Source organism: Leptonychotes weddellii, chromosome 2 (assembly GCF_054177405.1).
Source record: "Leptonychotes weddellii isolate Sample4059 chromosome 2, ASM5417740v2, whole genome shotgun sequence".
NCBI classification, from domain to species: Eukaryota; Metazoa; Chordata; class Mammalia; order Carnivora; family Phocidae; genus Leptonychotes; species Leptonychotes weddellii.
The window spans coordinates 105,296,952-105,321,072 of record NC_138370.1 but is presented as its reverse complement, the minus strand read 5'-3'; the positions used below and the strand labels follow the sequence as shown (position 1 = coordinate 105,321,072).

Below are 24,121 nucleotides of genomic sequence, written 5' to 3'. Positions count from 1 at the left end.
TTGGACTCTTGTTTTTGGAGAGGTTTTTGATCACTGCTTCAATCTTGTTAGTGGTTATTTGCCTATTCAGGTTGTCAATTTCTTCCTGTTTCAGTCTTGGCAGCGTAGAGGTTTCCAGGAAGGCCTCCATTTCATCCAGATTGCTCAGTTTATTGGCATATAGTTGTTGATAATAATTTCTAATAGTTGTTTCTATTTCCTTGATGTTAGTCATGATCTCTCCCCTTCCATAATTTTATTAATTTGGGTCCTTTGTCTTTTCTTTTGGATAAGTCTCGCCAGTGGTTTATCAATCTTATTAATTCTTTCAAAGAACCAACTTCTAGTTCCGTTGATCTGATCTACTGTGTTTCTGGTTTCTAATTCATTGATTTCTGCTTTAATTTTAATTATTTCTCTTCTAATGTGTGGCTTAGGCATCGTTTGTTGCTTTTTCTCTACTTCTTTAAGGTGTAGAGTTAGTTGGTGAATTCGGAATTTTTCTGTTTTTTTGATTGAGGCTTGGATGGCTATGTATTTCCCCCTTAGGACCGCCTTTGCAGTATCCTGTAGGTTTTGGACCGATGTGTTTTTGTTCTTATTGATTTCCATGAATTGTTTGAGTTCTTCTTTGATTTCCTGGTTGACCCAAACATTCTTGAGCAGAGTGGTCTTTAGCTTCCAAGTGTTTGAATTTCTGCCAAATTTTTTCTTGTGATGGAATTCCAGTTTTAAAGCATTATGGTCTGAGAATATGCAGGGAATAATCTCAGTCTTTTGGTATTGGTTGAGACCTGATTTGTGACCCAGTATGTGGTCTCTTCTGGAGAAAGTTCCATGTGCACTTGAGAAGAATGAGTATTCTGTTGTTTTAGGGTGGAATGTTCTGTATATATCTATGAAGTCCATCTGGTCCAGTGTGTCATTCAAAGCTCTTTTTTGTTGTTGTTGTTGATTTTCTGCTTAGATGATCTGTCTATTGCTGCGAGTGGAGTATTGAGGTCTCCTACAATTAACGTATTATTATCATTGTGACTCTTTATTTTGGTTAACAGTTGGCTTATGTAGATGGCTGCTCCCATGTTGGGGGCGTAGATATTTACAATTGTTAGATCTTCTTTTTGGATAGACCCTTTAAGAATGATCTAGTGTCCTTCTGTGTCTCTAACTACAGTCTTTAGTTTAAAATCTAATTTGTCTGATATAAGAATTGCTACCCCAACTTTCTTTTGAGGTCCGTTGGCATGGAAGATGGATCTCCATCCCTTCACTTTCAGTCTGGATGTATCTTTAGGTTCAAAATGAGTCTCTTGTAGACAGCATATGGATGGGTCCTGTCTTTTTATCCAGTCTGCAACCCTGTGCCATTTTATGGGAGCATTTAGTCAATTCGTGTTGAGAGTGACTATTGAAAGATATGAATGGATTGTCATCATGTTGCCTGTGAAGTCCTTGTTTCCATAGATTGTCTCTGTAAATTTCTGTTGTATATCACTCTTGGGGTCTTTCTCCTTTTATAGATTCCCCCCTTAATATTTCTTGCAGGGCCAGCTTAGTGGTCACATATTCTTTCAGTTTCTGCCGGTCGTGGAAGCTCTGCATCTCTCCATCCATTCTAAATGACACCCTTGCCAGATAAAGTATTCTTGGTGGTGTGTTCTTCTCATTTAGTACCCTGAATATGTCTTGCCAGGCCTTTCTGGCTTGCCAGGTCTCTGTGGATAGGTCTGGCGTTATTCTGATGTTCCTCCCTCTGTGTGGAAGGAATCTCTTCCCCCTAACTGCCCTTAAGATGGTTTCCTTGGTTCTAAGATCTGCGAGTTTTACTTTTACATGCTGGGGCGTTGGCCTGTTTTCCTTGATCTTGGGAGGGGTCCTCTCTGCCTCTAAGACAAGAATGTTTGTTTCATTCCCCAGATGAGGGAAGTTCTCAGCTACAATTTGCTCAAATATATCTTCTAGTCCTCTCTCTCTCTGCACCCCCTCTGGGATCGTAATAATTCTGACATTGTAACGTTTCATGGTGTCACTTATTTCTCTGATTCTGTTTTCATGGATTTTGAGTTGTTTCTCCCTGACCTCCTCTTTATCCTTCTTTTCTATCAATTGGTCTTCTAGATCACTAATTTGTTCTTCTGCCTCACTTACCCTAGCTGTTAGATTATCTAGATTAGATTGATCTCATTGATAGCATTTTTAAGTTCTGCCATTTCAGCTTTCATTTCTGCCCTTAGAGACTCTATGTTGCCATTAATCGATTTCTCTATTCTAGCTATTGTCTTCACAACTGCTACCCTGAGTTCCATTTCCAACATCTTGGTTATATCTGTATCCATTTGTAAATCTGTGGCAGAAGTCCCAGTCTCTGCATCTTTCCTATTTTTGGGGTTCCTCCTCCTAGTCATTTTGTTGAGGGGTGGTTGAGGGAATATACAGAGTCCAAATTATTGGTCACAACCCAAGCAAGATGCACCTGTTTTATGCGGACCTTTGGGTTGTTGGCCTCTTGTTCTCCCAGCCTGTCTTCTGGGGTAGGGGCCTGCCGCGCTGTTAATCAGGCAACCCTGTTTGGGCAGAATTGCCCTGCTCCCTGTAGAGGGGGGATGGGCTCAGTTAAAACTGGTTTTGGGGGCCTTTTGTTTTCTGGCGGCTTTCCTCCTCCCCACCTTTTTCTCCCTCCTTTCCACATTATACAGCCCTCCTCCTTGGGAGAAGCTGTGAAATTTGGGAGAGATGACCCTCATCTCCACCCCCAAGGTTATGGCATCTATTCACTGAAACTGCTTCAGGCCTAAACTGATCAATACGTGGCATGGCATTCATCTGGCCAAATTAATTATGTCAGATTGGTTCAATTCATGTGAGCCTTGGTCCTTTTGGTCTTTATTTTGAAGTGGGGAGGAGAGGTGTGTGGAGAGAAGAGACTTCTGTGTTGCTCTTTATAAGACATGGAACCCAGGTATAGCCATTTTTCCTCCGTGGTACAAGCTCATCTGATAATGTCAACACACAGAAGAGGAGAGAATTGTGAGGAGAGCTCAGAGAAATGGAGCAGGAGCAGGAAACTACTCATGAAGCTCAGTATACTTTCAGATTTTACAATTATGTGAATTGTAAGCTAATACATTCGTCTATTAGAATATAATATTGGAGTATACAGTAGTTTCTGTTACTAGCAGTATGTCCTCATCTATACAGGTTTAAAAATAGATTTTCTGTTTATTAAATAACTCCAGCATATGGTATAGAATTTAAAAATACAGAAACCAGGGATACCAGGGTAGCTTAGTTGGTTGGGCGTCTGCCTTTGGCTCAGGTCATGATCCCAGGGTCCTGGGCTCGAGTCCCGCATGGGGCTCCTTGCTCCACGGGGTGCCTGCTTCTCCCTCTCCCTGACGCTCTCCCTGTTTATGCTTTCTTTTTGACAAAGAAATAAATAAAATCTTAAAAGAAATACAGAAAACATTTTTATTGTAATTTTGTTATTTTATAAAATTTCTATCATGCCATGTAAATGTAGCTTCCTTTTTAAAAAATGTATTTTGAACATCTACCCATGATGTTAAATATTTTTAAATGATATTTTTAATGAATTTATGATGTTCTATTGGATGGCTAGACCTCACTGATAGTTATCTATTGTTGGACATTTCTTTTTTTTTTTTTTTTTTTTAAAGATTTTATTCATTTATTTGAGAGAGAATGAGATAGAGAGAGCATGAGAGGGGGGAGGGTCAGTGGGAGAAGCAGACTCCCTGCCGAGCAGGGAGCCCGATGCGGGACTCGATCCCGGGACTCCAGGATCATGACCTGAGCTGAAGGCAGTCGCTTAACCAACTGAGCCACCCAGGCGCCCTATTGTTGGACATTTCTTAATTACAACTTAATTTGTGAGCCATTCAGCTCTATCTCCTTTGGCCAGGGTTACAGTAATATCAGTTTGAAATGACTCCTTATCTTTTTTCCTTTTTATGTACCTTTTTGTTGTTTGTTTTTGTTTTCCTGGAAAAGTAGAGTAAATTTTACATCACGTTGACTTGTTTGCATTAAGTATTACTTCCTTAAGTGCATTTCTTGGATCAATCTTTTTTTATGATGCTCCATTAGGAAATGATTTGTTTATTTGAGAAACAGTGTATAATCCTACAGGTTTACAGTAAATATTAACAAATTAAGGACTTTAAAGAATCCTACTGAATCCTACAGATGTCAGATCTCTTTAGCTTTCTTTATGTTTTCACCTAAGGTATTTGACAGTAGGGTGGAGATGGGTCTTTTACTGAAAATACTCCTTCACTGTGCTTTATATAACCTCATTGTCTTAATTCGCAGTGAAGAAATCTACATTTACGTGGCACCTGGGTGGTTCAGTCGGTTAAGCTTCTGCCTTCGGCTCAGGTCATGATCCCAGTGTCCTGGGATGAAGCCCCGCATCGGGCTCCTTGCTCAGTGGGGAGCCTGCTTCTCCCTCTGCCTGCCGCTCCCTCTGCTTATGTGTTCTCTGTGTCTCTCTCTCTCTCTCTCTCTGACAGGTAAATAAAACCTTGAATAAAAAAATCCACATTTACTATAGGGGCCATATTTTCAGTACTTTCAACTTTTAAGTGAATATTCTGGTTATATACTCAGCTTTTATTATAATCATTAAAATACTTCCTTCTGGTGTTTACTTTCTCTGTAAATATCTTTTATTTTTTAACCACAGAACTCTCAATTTTTTAACAACTATTTTATGACCTAGTTAGTTGTAAAGAAAGTAGTCAAACTAGTAGATCTCCCTACTTACTCTTGCAGTGCTTTCCAAACACATAACTTCTCCCACTCCCACAGCTTTCATTATCCCTGGAATTGAAATGACTGCAAGACTATCAAAATCATTTATTGTAATTTTATAAAATGACTGTCACAACTTACGCTTTTAGGAAGACCTGTTTCTGATGGTGAGTCATTGTGTAAATGGGTCTTTGTTCTGCCCTCTTTCTTTTCATGACTGCTTACATTTTCTTTCCTGCATCTCATGTTCCTTTTCTTTGCTTAAAATCCTTGTTGGAGAAGAAAGATTCTCACCAGTGAAAGAAATGCCATTTTATTCATTTCCCATTCCCTACTTCATATACTTCCATTTTCTTTTAGAAACATTCATTTTTTGTCAGCCCTTACTTTAATCTTCTTATACCCAGCATATTCTTTTTGCATGTTTTAAATCTATTTTAAACCTGCTTCACTTTCTCTATACTTAATTCCCTTTCTTTCCTTCAATCACTGCCTCAACTTACCTATCTCAAAATACTATACATCCCCTTATCACTGAGTTGTATTACTTCAGTTCTTACTCCTGCAAAATATGTCAAATAAAAATATTTCTTACAAAATACCATGGTGAATCTAGTCAAGGTATTGTCATCACCACATATCTTTAAATAAGGTGTGGTAGGAAGAGCACTAGACTGTAGGAACCAGAAAAACTGGATTCTTTTTCCTTTTCCAATATGATCTTATCATGTGGCCTTATTTGTAATGTGAAGAAAACATGACCTATGATGCTGTCTAACATGACCTTTTTAAAATGATGAGATTCAAAATAAATAGATAAATAATGAGATAATATGTTTGAAATTTTTTAAAAATGCTCTCAATATAAATTTAAGGTGGTGGTTATATTGGTCAGATATCATTAGAAAGATTGAATGGCTTTTAATTAACTATCTTTAAGTGAGGACACAGACTCTGAGCAGGAATTACCTAAAGTAGGGAGTGGTGGCCTTTCAGAGAGGAAACATGTGCAGTAGGGTGGTATATTAGATTAATTTGTATTATTACAAGTAATTTAGTGTGGCTAGAGTATAGGATGTCAGTGGGGGAGTACCAGGAGATAGATTGGGAAATATGACAGATGTGCTTGACTATTTCATTAAATGTTATGGTGGATCATTTAAAGATTTGAGTAGAGGAGTGACATGAAATTCATTTTCAAAAGTTTGTTACCACTGTAGATGGCAGATGGGGGATGGGAGTTGGATTTAGGGAGACTCTTGAGGAGGCTACTGGATTTAATAAGGGTCAGAACTGAGAACTTAAAGTGACATGGATGTAGAAAGGATGGATACAAAAGAAGCTAGTGAGATGGAATCTATGGAACCTGTGCTCTGATTTAATGTGGGTAGTAGAAAGGCACTACTAAAAGTGACATGTTTATGATCATTCTAGGGCTTCTGGCTTAGATGGATTCCCTGTCATTCACTGAGAGACTAGAATGAATTTGAGGGAAAAAGGGTAAATTTGATTTGGGGAATATTAAATTTGAGGTATTTATGGCATAGCCAAGTGCAAATTCTTTGTTTTCAGTTGGATAAAAGAAGAGAGGATTTGGGACTTGTCTCTGTGGTACTATGCCCACATTTGATGAAATGATGCCCTGCATTTGGGTTAGATCACCTAGGCGTAGGGTCAGGTCTTTTGTTACACCATATTCTAAAAATCCACCCTTGAGCGGTAATACATAGTTCCCTAGGGAAGGAGACACTTGGCCCTTTGAGCCATGAGTCATATTCCTGGTCCTTGCAGTCAATCCAAAATGTGAGTCTTTTCTTCATAGTCTGTCATAAGGATCCCTTGGACATATAATGTAAAGATACCAGTTTATTGTTCCTATAGCTCTAAACATTTTTTATTACTCTAAAACAATACTATCAATCTAATCTAAATACATTTTTAATCTAATAGAGTTATAGTAATAGCAGTCATTATTTTTGTTTTTCTAACTTGGAGTTTACTATAAAATGGTTATCAGATGTTTTCCATTAATTTATTCTCATGTAGCCTACCTGCTGACATAACATCATAAATTCAGCTTATCTTAGTAGCATACCTGAAAACCTCCCCTTGGTGTTTAACTATAAAGCCAGTTATTTTAACGTATTTACTTAGCAGCTTTGTTGGGAACTTTAGTCTTTCTAGAAGGATTCATGGGTTCCTTCTCATTCCACTTGCTCTCTTCCACTGGGTTATTTATTGGCCTTGAGAAATTCTATGAGTAGTGCTTTAACTTCTCCTAGATGTCATTGTATGGCATTGTATCCTGGCTTCTTGATTTACTCTTCTTTCAAGTTTCTCTGACCCGATTGCCCACTTTTCTTGTTCTTTCTTTCACTGGCAGTTTCATAACTAAGTTGCCTCCTTGCCATCAAGAGGTCAGGTGGAGTGTGGACATAGGACTGCAGGGACAGAATGAGTGCTTGTAGAGCTGCAAGGCCACTGTGATGGATAGGACTCCTGCAGTCACTCCCACAGATATTACTGTAGAGTAGCAATTGTCCTTCATATATGGGTCCTTCAAAATTCAAGGTCTGCCAGCTGTCTTTAATTTGTAGGCATACTCAAACATTTTTATGACCACACCTAAATGTGAAGGGGGAGAGGGATGTTGAATTGATTCCTACAAACATTTAAAAGAGCGTAGTTAAGGGCGCCTGGGTGGCTCGGTTGGTTAGGCAACTGCCTTCAGCTCAGGTCGTGATCCTGGAATCCCAGGATCGAGTCCCACATCGGGCTCCCTGCTCAGTGGGGAGTCTGCTTCTCCCTCTGACCCTCTCCCCTCTCATGCTCTCTCTCACTCTCTCTCTCTCAAATAAATAAATAAAATCTTAAAAAAAATAAAAAATAAATAAAAGAGCGTAGTTAAAATGTCAATAGTAGTCTGGCTAAAGATAATGAAAAGTCTGCCTTTAAAAAAAAAAACTGATCACAGTGCATGATTTCTTTACAAGTAGTCAATCATTTAAATTGCAAACACTAACCACTGACTACTTCTTAATGTTCATTTAAAATTATTTCAAGAGTGCTCACAGATATCTGAGAACATCTTTTAGTCACAGATAAATACACCTTTTGAGATGCAATAGAATGCCAGTGCAGAAAGTATATATGAAATGAGACTGAAACTTTGTAATTATTGTACAGTGGCATTTTAGTGATAAGCAGTATTTGGTTATGTTTCTATGCCAAAGGAAAGAATATAATTCTCAGCTGTTTAATTTAAATTTGAAACTTACAAAGAAATCCGTATGCTAGCTGGTTAATAGAATTCCTGTTAGATTTTTCTAAATTGTATACCAGGTTTATATGAAAAAAAAAATTGTTTTTCCCTTTTATTTCTCTGCCAATAGCATTAAAAAAATACTGTTCCCAAATCTTCATTCATTTTAGTATAGCTGTTTTCCCAATTTCTTGGATTGTAAACTGTGGCAAGACTCATCAGAATGTAAGGCGTTGGTATTGTTTTTGTTTCCTTTTCCCCCCTTGCCCCTAGTGTTTAGCTCTGATGTTAAGTCATTCTTTCAGTTATGGTTAAGATGAGACATGCATGGGTGATTTGCACTTAACTGCTCGCCTCCACACACACAAATGCCTCAGCTTCACATCTAATCGTGATTCATGCCTTATGCCAGACTCTTGCTGTCATCCCAGCATCAGCAGATGGTGGGACAAGACCCCTGGGGCAGTCTGCCCCAGCATTCTGGGGTTATACATCTTCTGGTAGCAATGGTCAGAAAAGGAAGGATTTTAATATGGCAAATTGAGTTCAGTTCTTTTTGACTTCTTGGGGCAAAAAAATCAAGTAATGGAAATTTGGTGTCTGATTTTCAGGTGGTATCTTAAAAACTTATTTTTTAGTCCAAGAAACAAAATAAAAGCAAAACATCACATTATATTTTATACATATATAAAATTGTCCTTGCTGAAAGGACAGCTTCTGTGTTTAAGTCCCATCATGGGTAGTTTATGTTTGTAATAATCTGAATTATGAGAAACATAGAAACTGCACACAGAAGGGTAGGTTTCTCTATTCATGCTTAAGTTTTCTGTTCTAAAAAAACAAAACCAAAAACCAGTGGATGCCAGGTAAAACACATGTCAATTTGTTAGTGTCATAGAATCTGAAGTAGCTATTTATTCTCTATGATTAGTGACTTTAGACAAGTTTACTTCATTTTTCTGGGCTCTGTTTCTTCACTTAATAAATAGCGTTATTTTAAAGTATCTCCAAAATTTCCTTTTTATTTTACTACATAAATATAAGAAACTAAAATAATATTTGCTGTATGAAAATGTACTAGGCTTATGATAGCAACAGGAAGTGCATAGATGGAGTTTCAACATGGGATAATCTTGGTTACTTCATCTATAGTACTAATGTCTTAGGTGAGCACACAGATAACCAGTTGCAAATAACTTGTTTTAAGGTAATAAATCCATGGAAGTATAATTTTCCATATAGCTTTCTATTTCTTCAGAACCATTTCACAGTCCCAACTTCTTTTGATAATGTTAAGAGAGTGTTAAAGGTTCTTTAGCTCAGAATCCTGCATAGTCAAGGGGTGCACAGAACAGTGGTTTTTAACTTTTTTGACCAGACCCTATAATTAGAAATACATTTTACATGGAGTAGTACATGTGCATACATGCAGTTCAAACCAAAGTTGCACTGTTTTATCTTATTATGGGCAAAATTTTTTTCTATTTTGTTGTTGTTGCAGATGTTAATTTTGTTTCTCTTTGTAAGAAATTACTGGTTCTTGTTCACCAAGCCAGAGTTCCTAATGGATTGGGACCCACAATTTGAAAAACACTATACTAAACAACCAGTACTTACTATAAAGAAATACATTATTGGGGGGGTAGACTCTCAAATTATTAAAAATGATTTTCCTATTCTGTGTTGATCACAACAGCTGCCATTTACTTAACAAGCAGTCTTTAGAGTTCCCTCTTAATTTGTATGTATATCCAAAGGATGTAAAGGATATAGGGGACTGAATTTAAATTGGATGTTTTAATGAGCTTTATAACTCTCTAAATACATGCCATTCCTCTTCATTGTTTAGAATCAAATAGTAATTTTAAGTTTTATTTCCTTGAGTTTTTCTTTACTTCCATCATCATTCCAGTGTTCTTACTGTCTTTTAATAGGTCATGCTTTCAATAACAGGTACATGAGTGGCTTGGTTTCATAGAAAAGTTATTTGTATTTTAACAAGAGAAAGAAAGAAGTAGGGGACTCTTATATTTCTATATCAACAAATAGAGTTCTGAACACCATGGCCTTATTGCTGTTTACTATTTCTCTTCTTCATTAGTGGTCATTTGAATGGGTTATATGAAAAACATAGTAGTCATGGGAACTATATAGTCTCCTCTGTATGATTCCATATGAAATGACATAAGGTGAGTTTTTTGCTCACTTAACTGTCATTAAAAATTACTATAGCATTGTAGGAAACCATAGAAATTACATATATAATGATATTGCCATTAAGAATTCAGAAGGGAAGTAGAAAAAAAGCATTCCTAGTCTGAATAGACCAGATTAGAACTAACATTGAAGAGTAAATATGGTGTACAAATGGTATATTCAGAAAAGATTCCTTTATAATCTGACTTTCGATAGACAAAACATTGTATTAGAAAGTGTTTTGTGCAAATAAAAACTCAAGGTAAAAGCAGCTTGTTTTTAACTGAAGATTATAAATATATATTTATATAAATGTATATAGATAAAGTCGTATTAGTGTTGAAGATTTTCATTTAAGTTCTTTGTATGTATCTCTTTCAGATATGGAAACGAGTGAAAAAATCCAAGGAAGTGGAATACTTCAGCTGTTTGCAAGTCTGTTGATTCCACAGTCTTCCTGCACAGCGAAAGTAGCTAACATCATAGCAGAAGTAGCCAAAAATGGTGAGGCTTTCCTCAAGAACTTTTCTGCTGGGAACATCTTCAGTTTTACACCTCACTTGTCAGTATGTTTTATTAATTTATGTTTTAATTTTGTAAATTAGACGTCCATTTCTTTTTATTTCTCTTTTCTTTGACTTTTTACCATGTAATTATTGAAAATGACTATAGTTATAGTCATTCTATTCACATTTCCATTCCTTCAGAGTAGAGTTAAAGGAAAGCCACACCTGTGTCATGGATGTCTTTGGTAATAGGATTCTTGAGCTTGCCACTGAGTCATTCATCTTAATTGTCATGGGAGAGCTCACCTTTTCCAGTGTGTATGTTGGTTTGTATTATACCCAGATAAACCTCCCCTTCTTTTCAGGGAGGTGGGGGGTCTGACCTATTTTCCTAACATTGGCACCTGGCACCTGACTGCAGCAGTGCAGTTGGAATTTATGTTCTGTTTCCTCCACTCACCTACGTGGGACACATTTATTTCTTAAGTCTCCATGTAAGAATACTATGGAAAAACAGCAATGACAGCAAAATTTAGATTATGTAATAGCTAATCCATCCTATTAGAGATGGTTTCTATCTAATGAGAGATTCTTTGGAAGAACTGTATTTTACCAGAAATATTTGCACGGGTTTTTTTTTTTTTTAAGATTTTATTTACTTATTTGAAAGAGAGAGAATGAGAGAGAGCGAGCAAGCACATGAGAGCGGGGAGGGTCAGAGGGAGAAGCAAACTCCCTGCCAAGCAGGGAGCCCGATGCGGGACTCGATCCCGGGACTCCAGGATCATGACCTGAGCCGAAGGCAGTCGCCCAACCAACTGAGCCACCCAGGAGCCCCTGCACGTGATTTTAATTCAGTTTGAGAAAAACACTGACTTCTTAAAGCAGTTTTTAAGCATAAGGGAAGGCCATACTTAATGTAATATCTTTAGCATGCCTCGATTTTCGAAATTTGGTGTTATTTTTAGAACTTTTATTTTAGCAATTTGCATATATTATAAAGAGAAGAAATTTTTAAAATTCTGGCTTCATTTGTGTAATCAGTATGGCAGGTGGCATTGTAAAGTACAAGTATGTGTTGTTTTTTGGCCCAGTAAGACAATTTGTTCATGTGTGTTACCAAAAAAAAAAAAAAATTGCAATGGAATTTTTTCATTTGTTTAGAGGTTCTCAAAATGTCTTTCAGATTCCAATGAGGTTCTGTATTGGTAAATCATTTTTTGGTTGTTAAATGAAAATTGGCCACTTATTGTTTGTATGTCATGTGTAAGCTACTGTAATTATATAATCATTATGCTGTGCTTTGGATTCAAGCTGGTCATAACTGTTCAGATTCCTAGTGGTAGGGGAGTATTTAGTGTGCTTCAAGCAGATTTGAACTGCTCTGAATAGACAGTGATTATCTTGGGATAACAAAGAACTCCTGAAGCAGATCTAGTTTGAGAATGGAACCCCTCTAGATGGTATTTGTTAACCTAGACCAACCATTACCTGAATCTATTCTTAGATGCAGTACAGCTTGATTTTTAAGATCAGGTGGTTCATTTTTTTTTTTAAAGATTTTATTTATTTATTTTAGAGAGAATGAGAGAGAGCATGAGAGGGAAGAGGGTCAGAAGGAGAAGCAGACTCCCCGCTGAGCAGGAAGCCTGATGCAGGACTCGATCCTGGAACTCCAGGATCATGACCTGAGCCGAAGGCAGTCACTTAACCAACTGAGCCACCCAGGTGCCCCTAGGTGGTTCATTTTTTAACTTCATGGGAATTACAGTATACATTTCCAGAAATCAATTTTTTTTCTTAAAACCTTTTTAGAATGAGTCTACGTACTAATTATAACATAGATTCAGAAATTTCGGATAGTAAATTTTTGTGAAATGAATTTTCATTCCTCTATGATCTTACTTAATAATATCAGTCCTTACAATACTTTGTCACAGTTTTGTGATAATTCTCCTGCTATAGGTTGCTGCTAGTAACACTCTAATGGATGACAGCTACGTTGTAAAGACATAATAGAATTTTTAGAATTTATGCTTCTAATCAGAGGCTTGTTATGGCATATCACTAACCTCTACTGATTAAAATAAATAGAATACATTTAAATACTTATTTCTTGCTTAATCACCACATTGTTTTTGTAAGTGATTGGCTGAGAAAGTGAATTAGAATCTTCTTTTAAAAACAAATAATATCTTCAGAAATATAGCATGATCCAACAGAGTACATTGATTGGGCTTGTCTTCTTGTTAGGAACTTGACAATGAAAAAAAGATTATATGAACCAGAGTTAAAAAGAGATTGGAAGTTGATTTGTTCATCTTCACTCTGCTGCACATTTTATGTAACTACAGGGGAGAAATATTAGCATATACTTCTTAGATTCAGGTTAATCTAAAAATATAATTACGTTTACACTTGCACATCCAGAAAACCCTCTAAAAATCAACATACCTGACTAATGTTCAAAATCCAGAGGATTAGAAAACCCTCTAAAAATCAGCATACCTGACTAATGTTCAAAATCCAGAGGATTAGCAAGAAGTTTCATGGGCAGGTTTAATGTGGGAGCATAGCTATGAACATAAATTATAGGATTATTTTATAATAATTATTATATAATAATTTATATTTTATAATATATAATATAATAATTATAGTTTTATTTTATGCACATGAGAAAACAGGTTAAATATCTTGGCTATCTTTACAGCTAGTAGGTGGTACAGCTGCGATTCAAACACTTAGGTGATAATAGTTGGAATTTGTGCTTCGCTTTGTCTCTTCTGCTTTACTTCTCTTCAGTAAATGAGATTTTATGATAGAAGTGGAAAGTGTACTAGTGGTCTGAATGCAGGGTTAGCAGCATATGACCTGAAAGATTAGGCTGATAAATGAAGTTAAAATGTGTAAAAAGCAAACAAAAGGTGAACTACTTTGTATCTCTTCATCTAGTCCTCCAAAACAACAGTTGCCTGCCTTGGACCATCAGCATCAGATTCACTAAAAACTGATTAGGATACAAATTCTTGGATCCTCCCACTTAGACCTACTGAATCAGGAACTCTAGGACTGGGGCCTGCCTGCCGTCTGTTTTAACAAGTCTTCCAGGTGATTCTCATGCCTATAAAGCTTGAGAACCAAATTGCAGTCTAAAGTAATACAGAATCAGTAATTTGGATCAATATTATGCCTTTTCCCCCCAGTCTGTGCTTTATCAGATTGTAAGTCTTTATAAAACTTTTCCCCTAGAATGCTCTGAACAAAAGAGTTTAAGTGTACACCCAGGATGAGCTAGAGAGGCCACCACTAGAAACAGGGAAGTCTCCTGCTTTGTCTTGTAAATTTATTTGCTTTAATTTTGTCCTCTACTCCATAACAAAGATATGTTTATTTTAGTATTAAATATATGTATGCTCTAGAAAAGTTGTTGAATAAAATTGATACTACCCCCCCAACCAGAGAAATTCACCAGGTTGTCAGGTAGCTAGCTTTAAGTATACCTTGATATTGCAGTGTTGGAAGCTTAACCTCAGTCATTTTGTAAGAATTAGTTACAGTTACCAGTATTGACTTTTATTTTTTAACAAAAGGCAATACAGTATAAATGAAAAATGTCAATTCAGCAACCTGTGTATAAAAGTCACTGGTTCTTATGTATTCATGCCTCATAGTTGTCCTTGTTCTTCCAAAAAAAACCATAAAAAGTTAAGAGTTAATAATAATAGGAAGCTTATTAGAGAAAATTCAAACTCTGAATATACATTACTATTTAGTCTAACATTAAGGTAGACTCTAACACTCAATGTTTTTATTTGGCTTATAGAGTTAAAAAAGTTTTAATAAAATAGATTTGGGTCCTTCAGGCAGCTGAAAATGGGGAAAGTATGTATATGTAAGGCTTTTAATATTTGATAAGCAGATTATAAAAAGTAGATTTTATAAAAAGAAAACTATTTTATGATTTTCATCACAGTGCTGTACTTCATGATGATGCTGAATGAGTATATAATTCTAGTAGGTTTGGGAAAGTAAAAGCAAAAAAGAAAGGAATACTGGATTCAGAAAGAAATAGAAATATTCTATCAAGCATTTATTGAGTGTTTCACTACAAAGGAAAAAAAATACTCTTCAGTAGAAATCAACTTTATGTTAATGAATTTGGGTTGATATTGAGATAGAGCAATGCCTATTCCTTGAACCTCTATATTGAATTTCTATATTGAAGTCCACACATTATGCAAAAAACAAAATGAATTTTAACTTGTATAGACACACATAGAAGCATACAAGTACTTAGTGGTTTCTGCCTTCTGTTGCATAATGGCTTCCACTGACTTTGGTTTCTTCACTCACTATCATTCTGTATGTATCTTACTTTGAGCCTTAGCCTGACAGTCCTTCCCTCATTCCCCAGGAACTTTTCGGTTCTCCGGAGTTCAAATTACCAAGAGAGGATCTGATTTTTTTTTTTTTTTAAGTTCATTGCTGTTGTCCTGTTTAGCAGATTTTTTGAACTAGAACATCTGATAGGCTATTGGCCACCCTGTATATAGTCTGGACTCGAGTCAGAATCTAACCAGCTATGATCAGGTAACAGGCTTATGTAGTATGAACTAGGGATGTGGGTAGTGGGAATCCCTTTGAACAAGGATGACTGTCACAGCCATTCATTCTGTAGCTTCTATAACATTATATATATAATATATATAAATAAATAATATATAATGAAATATATTTTAAACATATTCCTTATAAGTTCCTGGTATGTTTTTATATCTATCCATGTAAAGTAGGTAACTTCATGTCTTTAAAACTAGCTAAAGGTGGCCTGGGTGGCTCAGTCGTTAAGCGTCTGCCTTCGGCTCAGGTCATGATCCCAGGGTCCTGGGATCGAGTCCCACATCGGGCTCCCTGCTCAGCGGGAAGCCTGCTTCTCCCTCTCCCACTCCCCCTGCTTGTGTTCCCTCTCTTGCTGTGTCTTTCTCTGTCAAATAAATAAATAAAATCTTTAAAAAAAAAAGAAAAACTAAAGAGGGCTGCACTCCTCAGTTAAAAAGCAAACTGACTGAAAAGCAGAAGGTTTTAGAAGGGAGTTTACTTTTTCCAGGGACTGGCAGTATTGCCTTTACATTGAAAGCTGAGGAATATATTAGTTTTATTTTATTTTTATGTGCTTTTTTAAAAAAATTGAGGCACAATTGACCTATAATATGGTGTTTGTATGCTTTTGTATAAAAAAAACAGTTTTATTTGATTCTGCAGTTTTTCTGTAATTATTTATTCTCTATCATTTCAAGAATAACTGGAACTATTGATTGTACCATCAGAATTTTGAAAGATATGTTGGTATCATATAGACCATTAGAGCATTAAAGCAAAGAAAAATAGTAGCTCATCAGTGTTGCCATCACCTGAAGAATAGCAACAACAAACCAAACAAGCAAAACAATAAAATATAACAACAGCTTCCATTTATGAAATAAGAGTGCAAATCAGACTATTCCTAAATTTCTTATTTTAGTAGTTACTTCACTGTTGGAAACTAGGCATAGGGAAAGGTAGGAAAGATAATGAATATCTATCTTTAAATTGATTAATTGGAGTTGGTGACATGTTATTTTAAGATTTGAAATATATAAAGATCCTAAAGTGATCATTAACTTAAGAGGTAGACAAGTAGATTGATGTGTCATTCCCTATAGAAGATGGTCATTGAATTCTTGAAAGTATGTATAGCATAAATCGTTTTCCCAATAGGGAAAACTCCCAATAGGGAGTTAAAACAAACAAACAAACAAACAAACATCAACAGTAGACTTGAAGATTAACTTTAGAAGTAAGAAGTACTTCTTAAATCTTGGAAGTTTAAATTACAGAGAGTTTTCAATAATACAATGGTAAGTAAGTAAGAGATGTAATAGGAATGCAATCCTTTGTTTAGGTATAGAGGAATACCTCTGTGATTCATAGCTATGTCATGGGGAAAAGAAGTTGTTTCAGTGGTAACAGCTCACATAACGGCCCTATATGATGTGCTCTAGGAATTTGAAAATGAGGAAAAAAAGACAGGGAAGATTTCTTATGATGGTACTGGTGGAACAAACTAAGGAGTTGACCGCCTTGAAAGTAATAGTGAAGAGACAATGATTTTTTTATTTAGTAGGATGGGTTATAGGTTGAGGAATTAGGTCTGTGTTGACTAAGTTCCTTGACTAGTACATCCTTTAGTAAGTCATGATGTCCAGAATGATAGTTCTCATATTATTTGGAGAACTTGCATTAATTGGATATCATTATTATCCTTTAATTTTGTAGTAGTCCATCATGAGACACTGTAAAAAAGTTTATGTCTAGTCATCATGACTATGATATCATTGGGGGACAATAAATTTGAGAAAGATTTACTATAGAACTAATGAAAAATGAGTTGGAAGTATAAGAAAACTTAACATTTGGTACTTGAGACCTATGAATGTGTGGGTATAACAGCAGATGTGAGTGATCCATAAAAATAAAGAGTAGGAATTAAGGAATAGATGATTTTACTAGGTCTTAGCCACTGAAAAGGACCTATAATTTGTTTTTTGGTTTTTTTAAAGATTTTTTTTTTTTATTTATGTGACAGAGAGAGACACAGCGAGAGAGGGAACACTGTGACTATCACTCTGAATGGGAGAGGGAGAAGCAGGCTTCCTGCGGAGCTGGGAGCCCGATGCGGGGCTCGATCCCAGAACCCTGGGATCATGACCTGAGCCGAAGGCAGACGCTTAACAACTGAGCCACCCAGGCGCCCCAGGACCTATTATTTGTAATGATACGCTTGAACCTTTAAAAAATATTTCGTCTTTTTAGAGAACATATAGTGAAAAAAGAGAGCGAGAACATGTGAAAATTTGCACAATTTGATGGCTTAGTTTATAACTGTAGTACTTTAATTATCACGCTCATGGAAAGAACATTGCCAGTGTTTCCGTCATCATATATTGCTTCCCAAGCACATTCATTACTATGAGAAGATAGTGATCAATTAGGTATAATGAAAGTTAATTAAAAATCTTTTGGGTTTATGACAGAGACTGTCAACAAAGAAAAATATGACCCCACTTATTTTGTGTACTTATTTCACTAAGTATTTAGTAGAGTTATAATGGTACTTTTGAACAGAATGTACTCTTCAAATGGTAAGCCATCTTAAACCTTTTAATAGTAGGTAGGTATTTTATTAAAGGACATGATTATGTAAATTGTGAATTTTTAGATTTTTAATTACCTATGTCTCTTATTTTCAGAATTTATGCGTATTCCATGTGTGGATGCTGGATTGATTTCACCACTGGTGCAGCTGCTAACTAGCAAAGACCAGGAAGTGCTACTTCAAACGGGCAGGGCTCTAGGAAACATATGTTACGATAGCCGTAAGTGTTGAAATATCAATGATACACTTAAAAACTTTTTTTTTAAGAATTACGGTTTTGAGACCAATTTCACTTTTAGTGTTAGCACTGTCTTTTTTAGACTAAGACACTAACATGGGCCAATATGACTTAGTTCTGCTTACTCAGCAGAACCAGTAGAAATTTGGGTCATAGCATTCTTAACTAGGAAGTTAAGGAAATGAATTCTTTTCCTCTGCTATCACAAATAATACTTTTGGAGGAAAGTAAGTCAATTTCTAAGAAATTGGGGCTTTTAGTTTTAGAAAAAATACATATTATCTTTTCAGTTAGATTTTATTGAAGTTCTGTCTCTGAATGAGAATGCTTATGAACACAGTTTTTTAAAGTATCTAAGCCTGTCCAAATAAATTTTTAATTACTTGCAATTCAGTATATCCATTCATAAAAACCATCATCTTCTCAAAAGCTACATTGGCCCACTGCATTTGCATTGACTCCATTCCTATTTGTCATAATGTCACACTGTCATCCTCACGACCTTCTATAATACACTGCTCTGCCAGATAGAGAGAAAGCAAGAACTTGGGTATGGGTATATTACAAAATTTTCTACTTCTCCTCTCCACATTTATGTAAGTAGAATACAGAAAAAGCTTGAGTATATTCAGTTTAATTAGGCTTATCCTGGATTTTCCTTAGACTTATATTTTCTGAGCCAAAAACACATACTTTAACATTTACCTTTAAAATCTCCTAGGAATTTAGTTCTATTTATTTAGGATAACTCTTACTGTTTATTTTCCCCATTGATGTCATGCACAAAAGACATAGCCCTTTTATAATAGGCAGTGCTTCAAAAAGTTATTTGTGCATGTAAACCAGGTAGAAAATAAGATCATGAACATACTTATGGTAAAAGAAAGAAGTAGAAAAAAGACTGAAACTCCAGCTTTTCAGTTATAATTTGTAGCATTAATGGTAAGGCCAGCCTCATTTATTCTTCTTTCCTTTTTCTGGAACATTATATATTATATCTGAGGATGTGGATGTCTTAATATGAATTTTAGCTTATAGCTCCTAGTCCCCAATACTGGTTATAAATTTATCTACTGTTCCTTCATTCCTGTGCCTTTTATCCTAGGATATTAGCTTTACTTATAAACTTCTGGTACTTTATGTTTATAACTTTGCATTATTATATAGGATTTTTTTAAACATCATGGCTTATAATATTAGCTTTCCAGAGTGAACCATTTAAGATATATTTTATATGACTAATTTTAACAATATATACTAAAAAAGCCTCTACAGAGTTATAGTCAAAGATCGATGGCATGTATTTGGAGAGCATTGATCATTACTATGTTTATTCTTATCCTCTGTGTATATTACTAGAGCTTAAGTCTATCATAAGTATTCTTTAATCCTTGTTCTGTTTAATTATTCTTAAATTATGCATTTTTTAACCATAGGAAATAACTGTTTTGAGTACTTTTTTCCTGGACTTTCCATTAGTTTTGGCACAGTACAAGAAACACTCATACTGATCTCTTGTCTCATTGCTGTGATTTTTATGGGCACAGAGTAATTTATTTCCTGTGTACTCTAAGGAGCCTTGAAGTTAGGGTAATAAATGTGTAGTTAATAAGATTATCATTTTGATGAAACTAAAGTCCATTATTATAGTGTTTATCATATCTGTTTGCTCTGTTCTTATGAGGTATACAGTATAAAGTCTGTGGATGTGCTTTAGGCTATGAAGTTAATTTTTTTGTTTCATTTATTTATAAATATTTATAACCACTTCATTTTCACTTAATTCAGTGTAATTTATAGTTAAGTAGAAAATTAAGCATAGCAAATACAGGCCATTTTCTATACTTGTAAACCTTGTTTAAGGAAAATGAAGTTAGTAGTCTTAAAAAGGAATGATTTATTATTGTAAGTCATGTGAAAAATGTGTTCGTTGTGCCATGCTATCTTGTGCATATAATTTCCATAAGCCTGTATGCTTTCTTATCCTTTCATTTGAAATTAAATCTCTGTGAACTTCTCAGTGATTTTTTCAGAATAATTGTAGGGAAAGTATAGCACTTTTATTTGAATTATAAGAATGATATATCTGTAAATGATAATGCTGTGTGGCTGATTTGTGAATTTACTTGAAATGCATTTCTCATTATATTTTGTGACAATTGGGAGTTTGAAAGAACCCAGAAATTAGATTTCTCTTTTTAAAAAGTATTAATAGCTTCTATTTTAATTAATTAACCTTATTCCCTCTCAAGAATGTAATGCTTTATTCTTAAAAGGAAGATTGAAAACTCCGCATGATACCTTTATAAATACAAGGAATCTTTTTCTTATAAGTAACATATGTTTTAAAATTCACATTTGTGTTTTATCAAACTTTCCTGTCAGACTAATTAGTTTACTTATATTTTATGATGTACTCCAAATGGAGAATTTTTTTTTTTTTTTAAAGATTTTATTTATTTATTCATGAGAGACAGAGACAGAGGGAGAAGCAGGCTCCCCGCGGAGCAGGGAGCCCAATGTGGGACTCGATCCCAGGACCCTGGGATCATGACCTGAGCCGAAGGCAGACGCTTAACCGACTGAGCCACCCAGGCGTCCCAAAATGGAGAATTTTTTAATGTAGGTTTATTCAGAATGATACTGGGCTTACAATAGATACGAAAGCCAATGTATGCAAAAAGCACCAGAAGGCATTCACTATTAGAAATAGAAATTTGAGTAATATATATGTATTTTATGGATTTATATTTTAACCCTTAAAAAGTAAAGCAGTTGCTAGCATATTTCAGTTAACACAGTTTATTTGAAAGGAGGAGAGTTCCAATTGTAAAAGGAATTACACTTGCCATAAAATCCATGGAAATCTTTTGAAAAAAGTAGGTCAGATTTCAGTTTTACCGGCTTTGACAGTACCCATTTTAGGAACTCTTCCGAATGGAAGGAAACTCTTATATAACATCAGGTAGCAGGCTGATATAACTGCTAAATGGGTCGGAGTGAGGCTTTGTTGCTGATGAACTGTTTGAATCCCAGTCTCTCTCTTGCATATAGAGATGAAAGAATCACTGGGTAAGAACATTTTTCATTTAAAATGTCTGGTCTTTTTTCTGTTCTCCCAAAGAGCCAGCAAAGGTACTTCACTTATGGATTTCTCTTTCGAAGTATCCAAACAGACTTCTGATAATAAGCAACATTTTAAAATAGCTCTTTTGCCTTGAACTTTGCCAAGTAACTCTTTTTATAAGAAGTTTGACATCCTTTAAATCAAAGATCAGAGAAAAATTGTATTTCAATTTAGAAGGAATCAGCAAAGCTTTGTTGGGGATACCTTGGGGAATATAATTTTAAATAAAGAGAAATAGTATTAAATTTCAGAATTGCATACCTTCAGCCTGTTTCATTATACATTTCTCTCAGAGGTGGTATTAAAAAGAAAGAGTTCTTTTTTCCTCCTTATTTGGCCATCTCTGTGGTATTCCCTTCTTTCAGTGATTAGTTTTGTTTATATAGCTGTGCATATTTTAAATTGCTGATGTAGTTAAATGGTCTTATAGTACTAAAGAGCTTCACGTTAAATTCCCATGCTGTATTTATAATTTGTAAAGATAAATTGGTGATTGGAGACTGAGTTTTCTCTGTTTGCAGATGTTACTGCTTGAGGTCAGGAAATAATTGATATTAGATATACTTGTTCAAAGTTATTTAGTAGGGCCTAGAAGAAAATGATTAGACAAAATTAAATATTTGTGCCTTTTTATATACCAGAAAAAGATTAATACACAATTCAAATTAATACATATTAAAATTAAGCAAATAATGCCTGTTTACAAAAAATAAAATTAATGCTTATTACGTAATTAGTACTGTTACTGGAAAGATACACACTTAGGGAGCTTATATAATATGCCATCTTACATGCTATAAAGAAAATTGGATTCGTGCTCACTGATGAATAAACAAATATTCCAAAATGAGGTGATAATCGGGCTTGCCAAAGCCGGTATTTATGAAGTGAAATAAATATTATTTATTTCATTGACTTCAATTGTAATTGGAAAGGATACCAAATATATGCATGGATCTATGTATATATATTAGTGATTATAACTATGCTACACTATTTTTATGTAAAAAATAAAGAATTCATTGTTCTGGTTGCAAATACTAAAATATACTTAGCAGTAATTCTATAATATTTTGTAATATAAGTTGGTTAGATAAGTGTGTATTAATATAATACAGACATGCTTTGAAATTGCCTAAGTAAGCAATGTGTATTTGCAGCAGTTATATTTAACAGGGAACTATTTATGCCTGGCATTTAAAATACATGTTTATTGGGCGCCTGGGTGGCTCAGTCGTTAAGCGTCTGCCTTCCGCTCAGGTCATGATCCCAGGTCCCTGGGATCGAGCCCCGCATCGGGCTCCCTGCTCGGCGGGAAGCCTGCTTCTCCCTCTCCCACTCCCCCTGCTTGTGTTCCCTCTCTCGCTGTGCCTCTCTGTCAAATAAATAAATAAAATCTTTAAAAAAAATTAAAAAATAAAATAAAATACATGTTTATTTCAATGGTATAAATTAGGTTAAGTATTTAATTATGTTATTAAAGGGTTTTGCAGGTTCATATATTTACCCCACTCCTTTTACAGTATTCAGTTTTATTTTTTTTTTTTTTAAGATTTTATTTATTTATTTGACAGAAAGAGCACAAGCAGGGGAAACAGCAGAGGGAGAGGGAGAAGCAGGCTCTCTGCTGAGCAGGGACCCTGATGTGGGGCTCGATCCCAGGACCCTGAGATAATGACCTGAGCCGAAGGCAGACACTTAACTGACCTAGCCACCCAGGCACCTCTACAGTATTCAGTTTTAGAGTAAAATAGAATTATCAGCCAGTAAGTATAAAAATCAGATTCTTCAACTTTTAACAGTTAATCTGTTGTATATGAATGTGTGTATTATCAAAGTATATCATGTATATAAGAATAAAAAACTATATGCAACAGCTATTTTTAGAGATAGTAATTACAGCTATTATCACATGAAAATATTACAAAGATATCTTAGGGATGCCTGGGTGGCTCAGTCGGTTAAGCGTCTGCCTTCGGCTCAGGTCATGATCCCAGGGTCCTGGGATCGAGCCCCACATCAGGCTCCTTGCCAAGTGGGGAGCCAGCTTCTTCCTCTACCTGCTGCCCCCCGCTTGTGAATGTGCATGCGTGTGCACGCGCTCGCTCGCTCTCTCTCTCTCTGACAAAATCTTAAAAAGATATCCAGAATATATAGTTAGAAATAGATGTTTTGTAACACTGTTATAAGCTCTAAAAAAAAAATCGCATGCCATTAAAGACACCTCTATCTAATACACACAAAGGAACACAACTTGTTGACCAAGTACACAATAAGTATGTGGTTTTTGGTCAGAATAAAAAAAATGATAGTAATAGTAATTGGGACCATTTTTAGAAATTAAGCAAATAGTGCATTGCTTATAAAAGAAATATAGTGTACTTTAAAATTAATGTAATTATAAATGAGATTTTACTATGCCCCTCCCGGAAGGCAAATATTGCAGATTGATGAGATTTCCAGTTCTTCCATTCACTAAGTTGTCATTTAATCTTTATGAATTTCAGTTTCCTCATTGGTAAAGTGACTTGTGTGGATTAAATCAGGTATATTTGTAGATTTATAATATAAATTATGAACTAGTATACAAAGAAAATATGTAGCATTTATATGAGATTGTTTGTTTTCGCTTGGGCTGCTATAACAAAATATCATACACTGGGTGGCTTAAACAACCAACATTTGTTTCTCATAGTTCTGGAAGCTGAGAAATCCAGCCAAGATCAAGGTACCAGTAGATTGAATATCTGGTGAGGACATTCTTCCTGCTTTGCTCATAGCTTCTTTCTCATTGTATCCTCACCTGACAGAGAGAGAAGAAAAGAAAGAGAGGAAGCAAGCT

General features: G+C 35.3%; 1 protein-coding gene across 7 annotated transcripts in view; it reads left to right on the top strand.

Moving 5' to 3' along the window:
• Window positions 1–24,121, top strand: part of RAP1GDS1 (Rap1 GTPase-GDP dissociation stimulator 1) — a 154,886-nt gene that overhangs the window by 52,090 nt on the left and 78,675 nt on the right. For 4 of the 7 annotated variants that reach the window (XR_014142932.1, XM_031023516.2, XM_006729084.3 and 1 more), the window contains exons 3-4: window positions 10,592–10,714; window positions 18,009–18,134. Coding sequence is in view for 6 of the 7 variants with exons in the window: in XM_031023516.2 (XP_030879376.1) it covers window positions 10,592–10,714; window positions 18,009–18,134 (249 nt within the window). In the remaining variant the exon portion in view is untranslated. Of the gene's footprint in view, window positions 1–10,591; window positions 10,777–13,424; window positions 13,828–18,008; window positions 18,135–24,121 lie in introns of those variants that run through there. The other 3 variants (XM_031023517.2, XM_081812113.1, XM_081812114.1) reach the window with 3 other exon arrangements.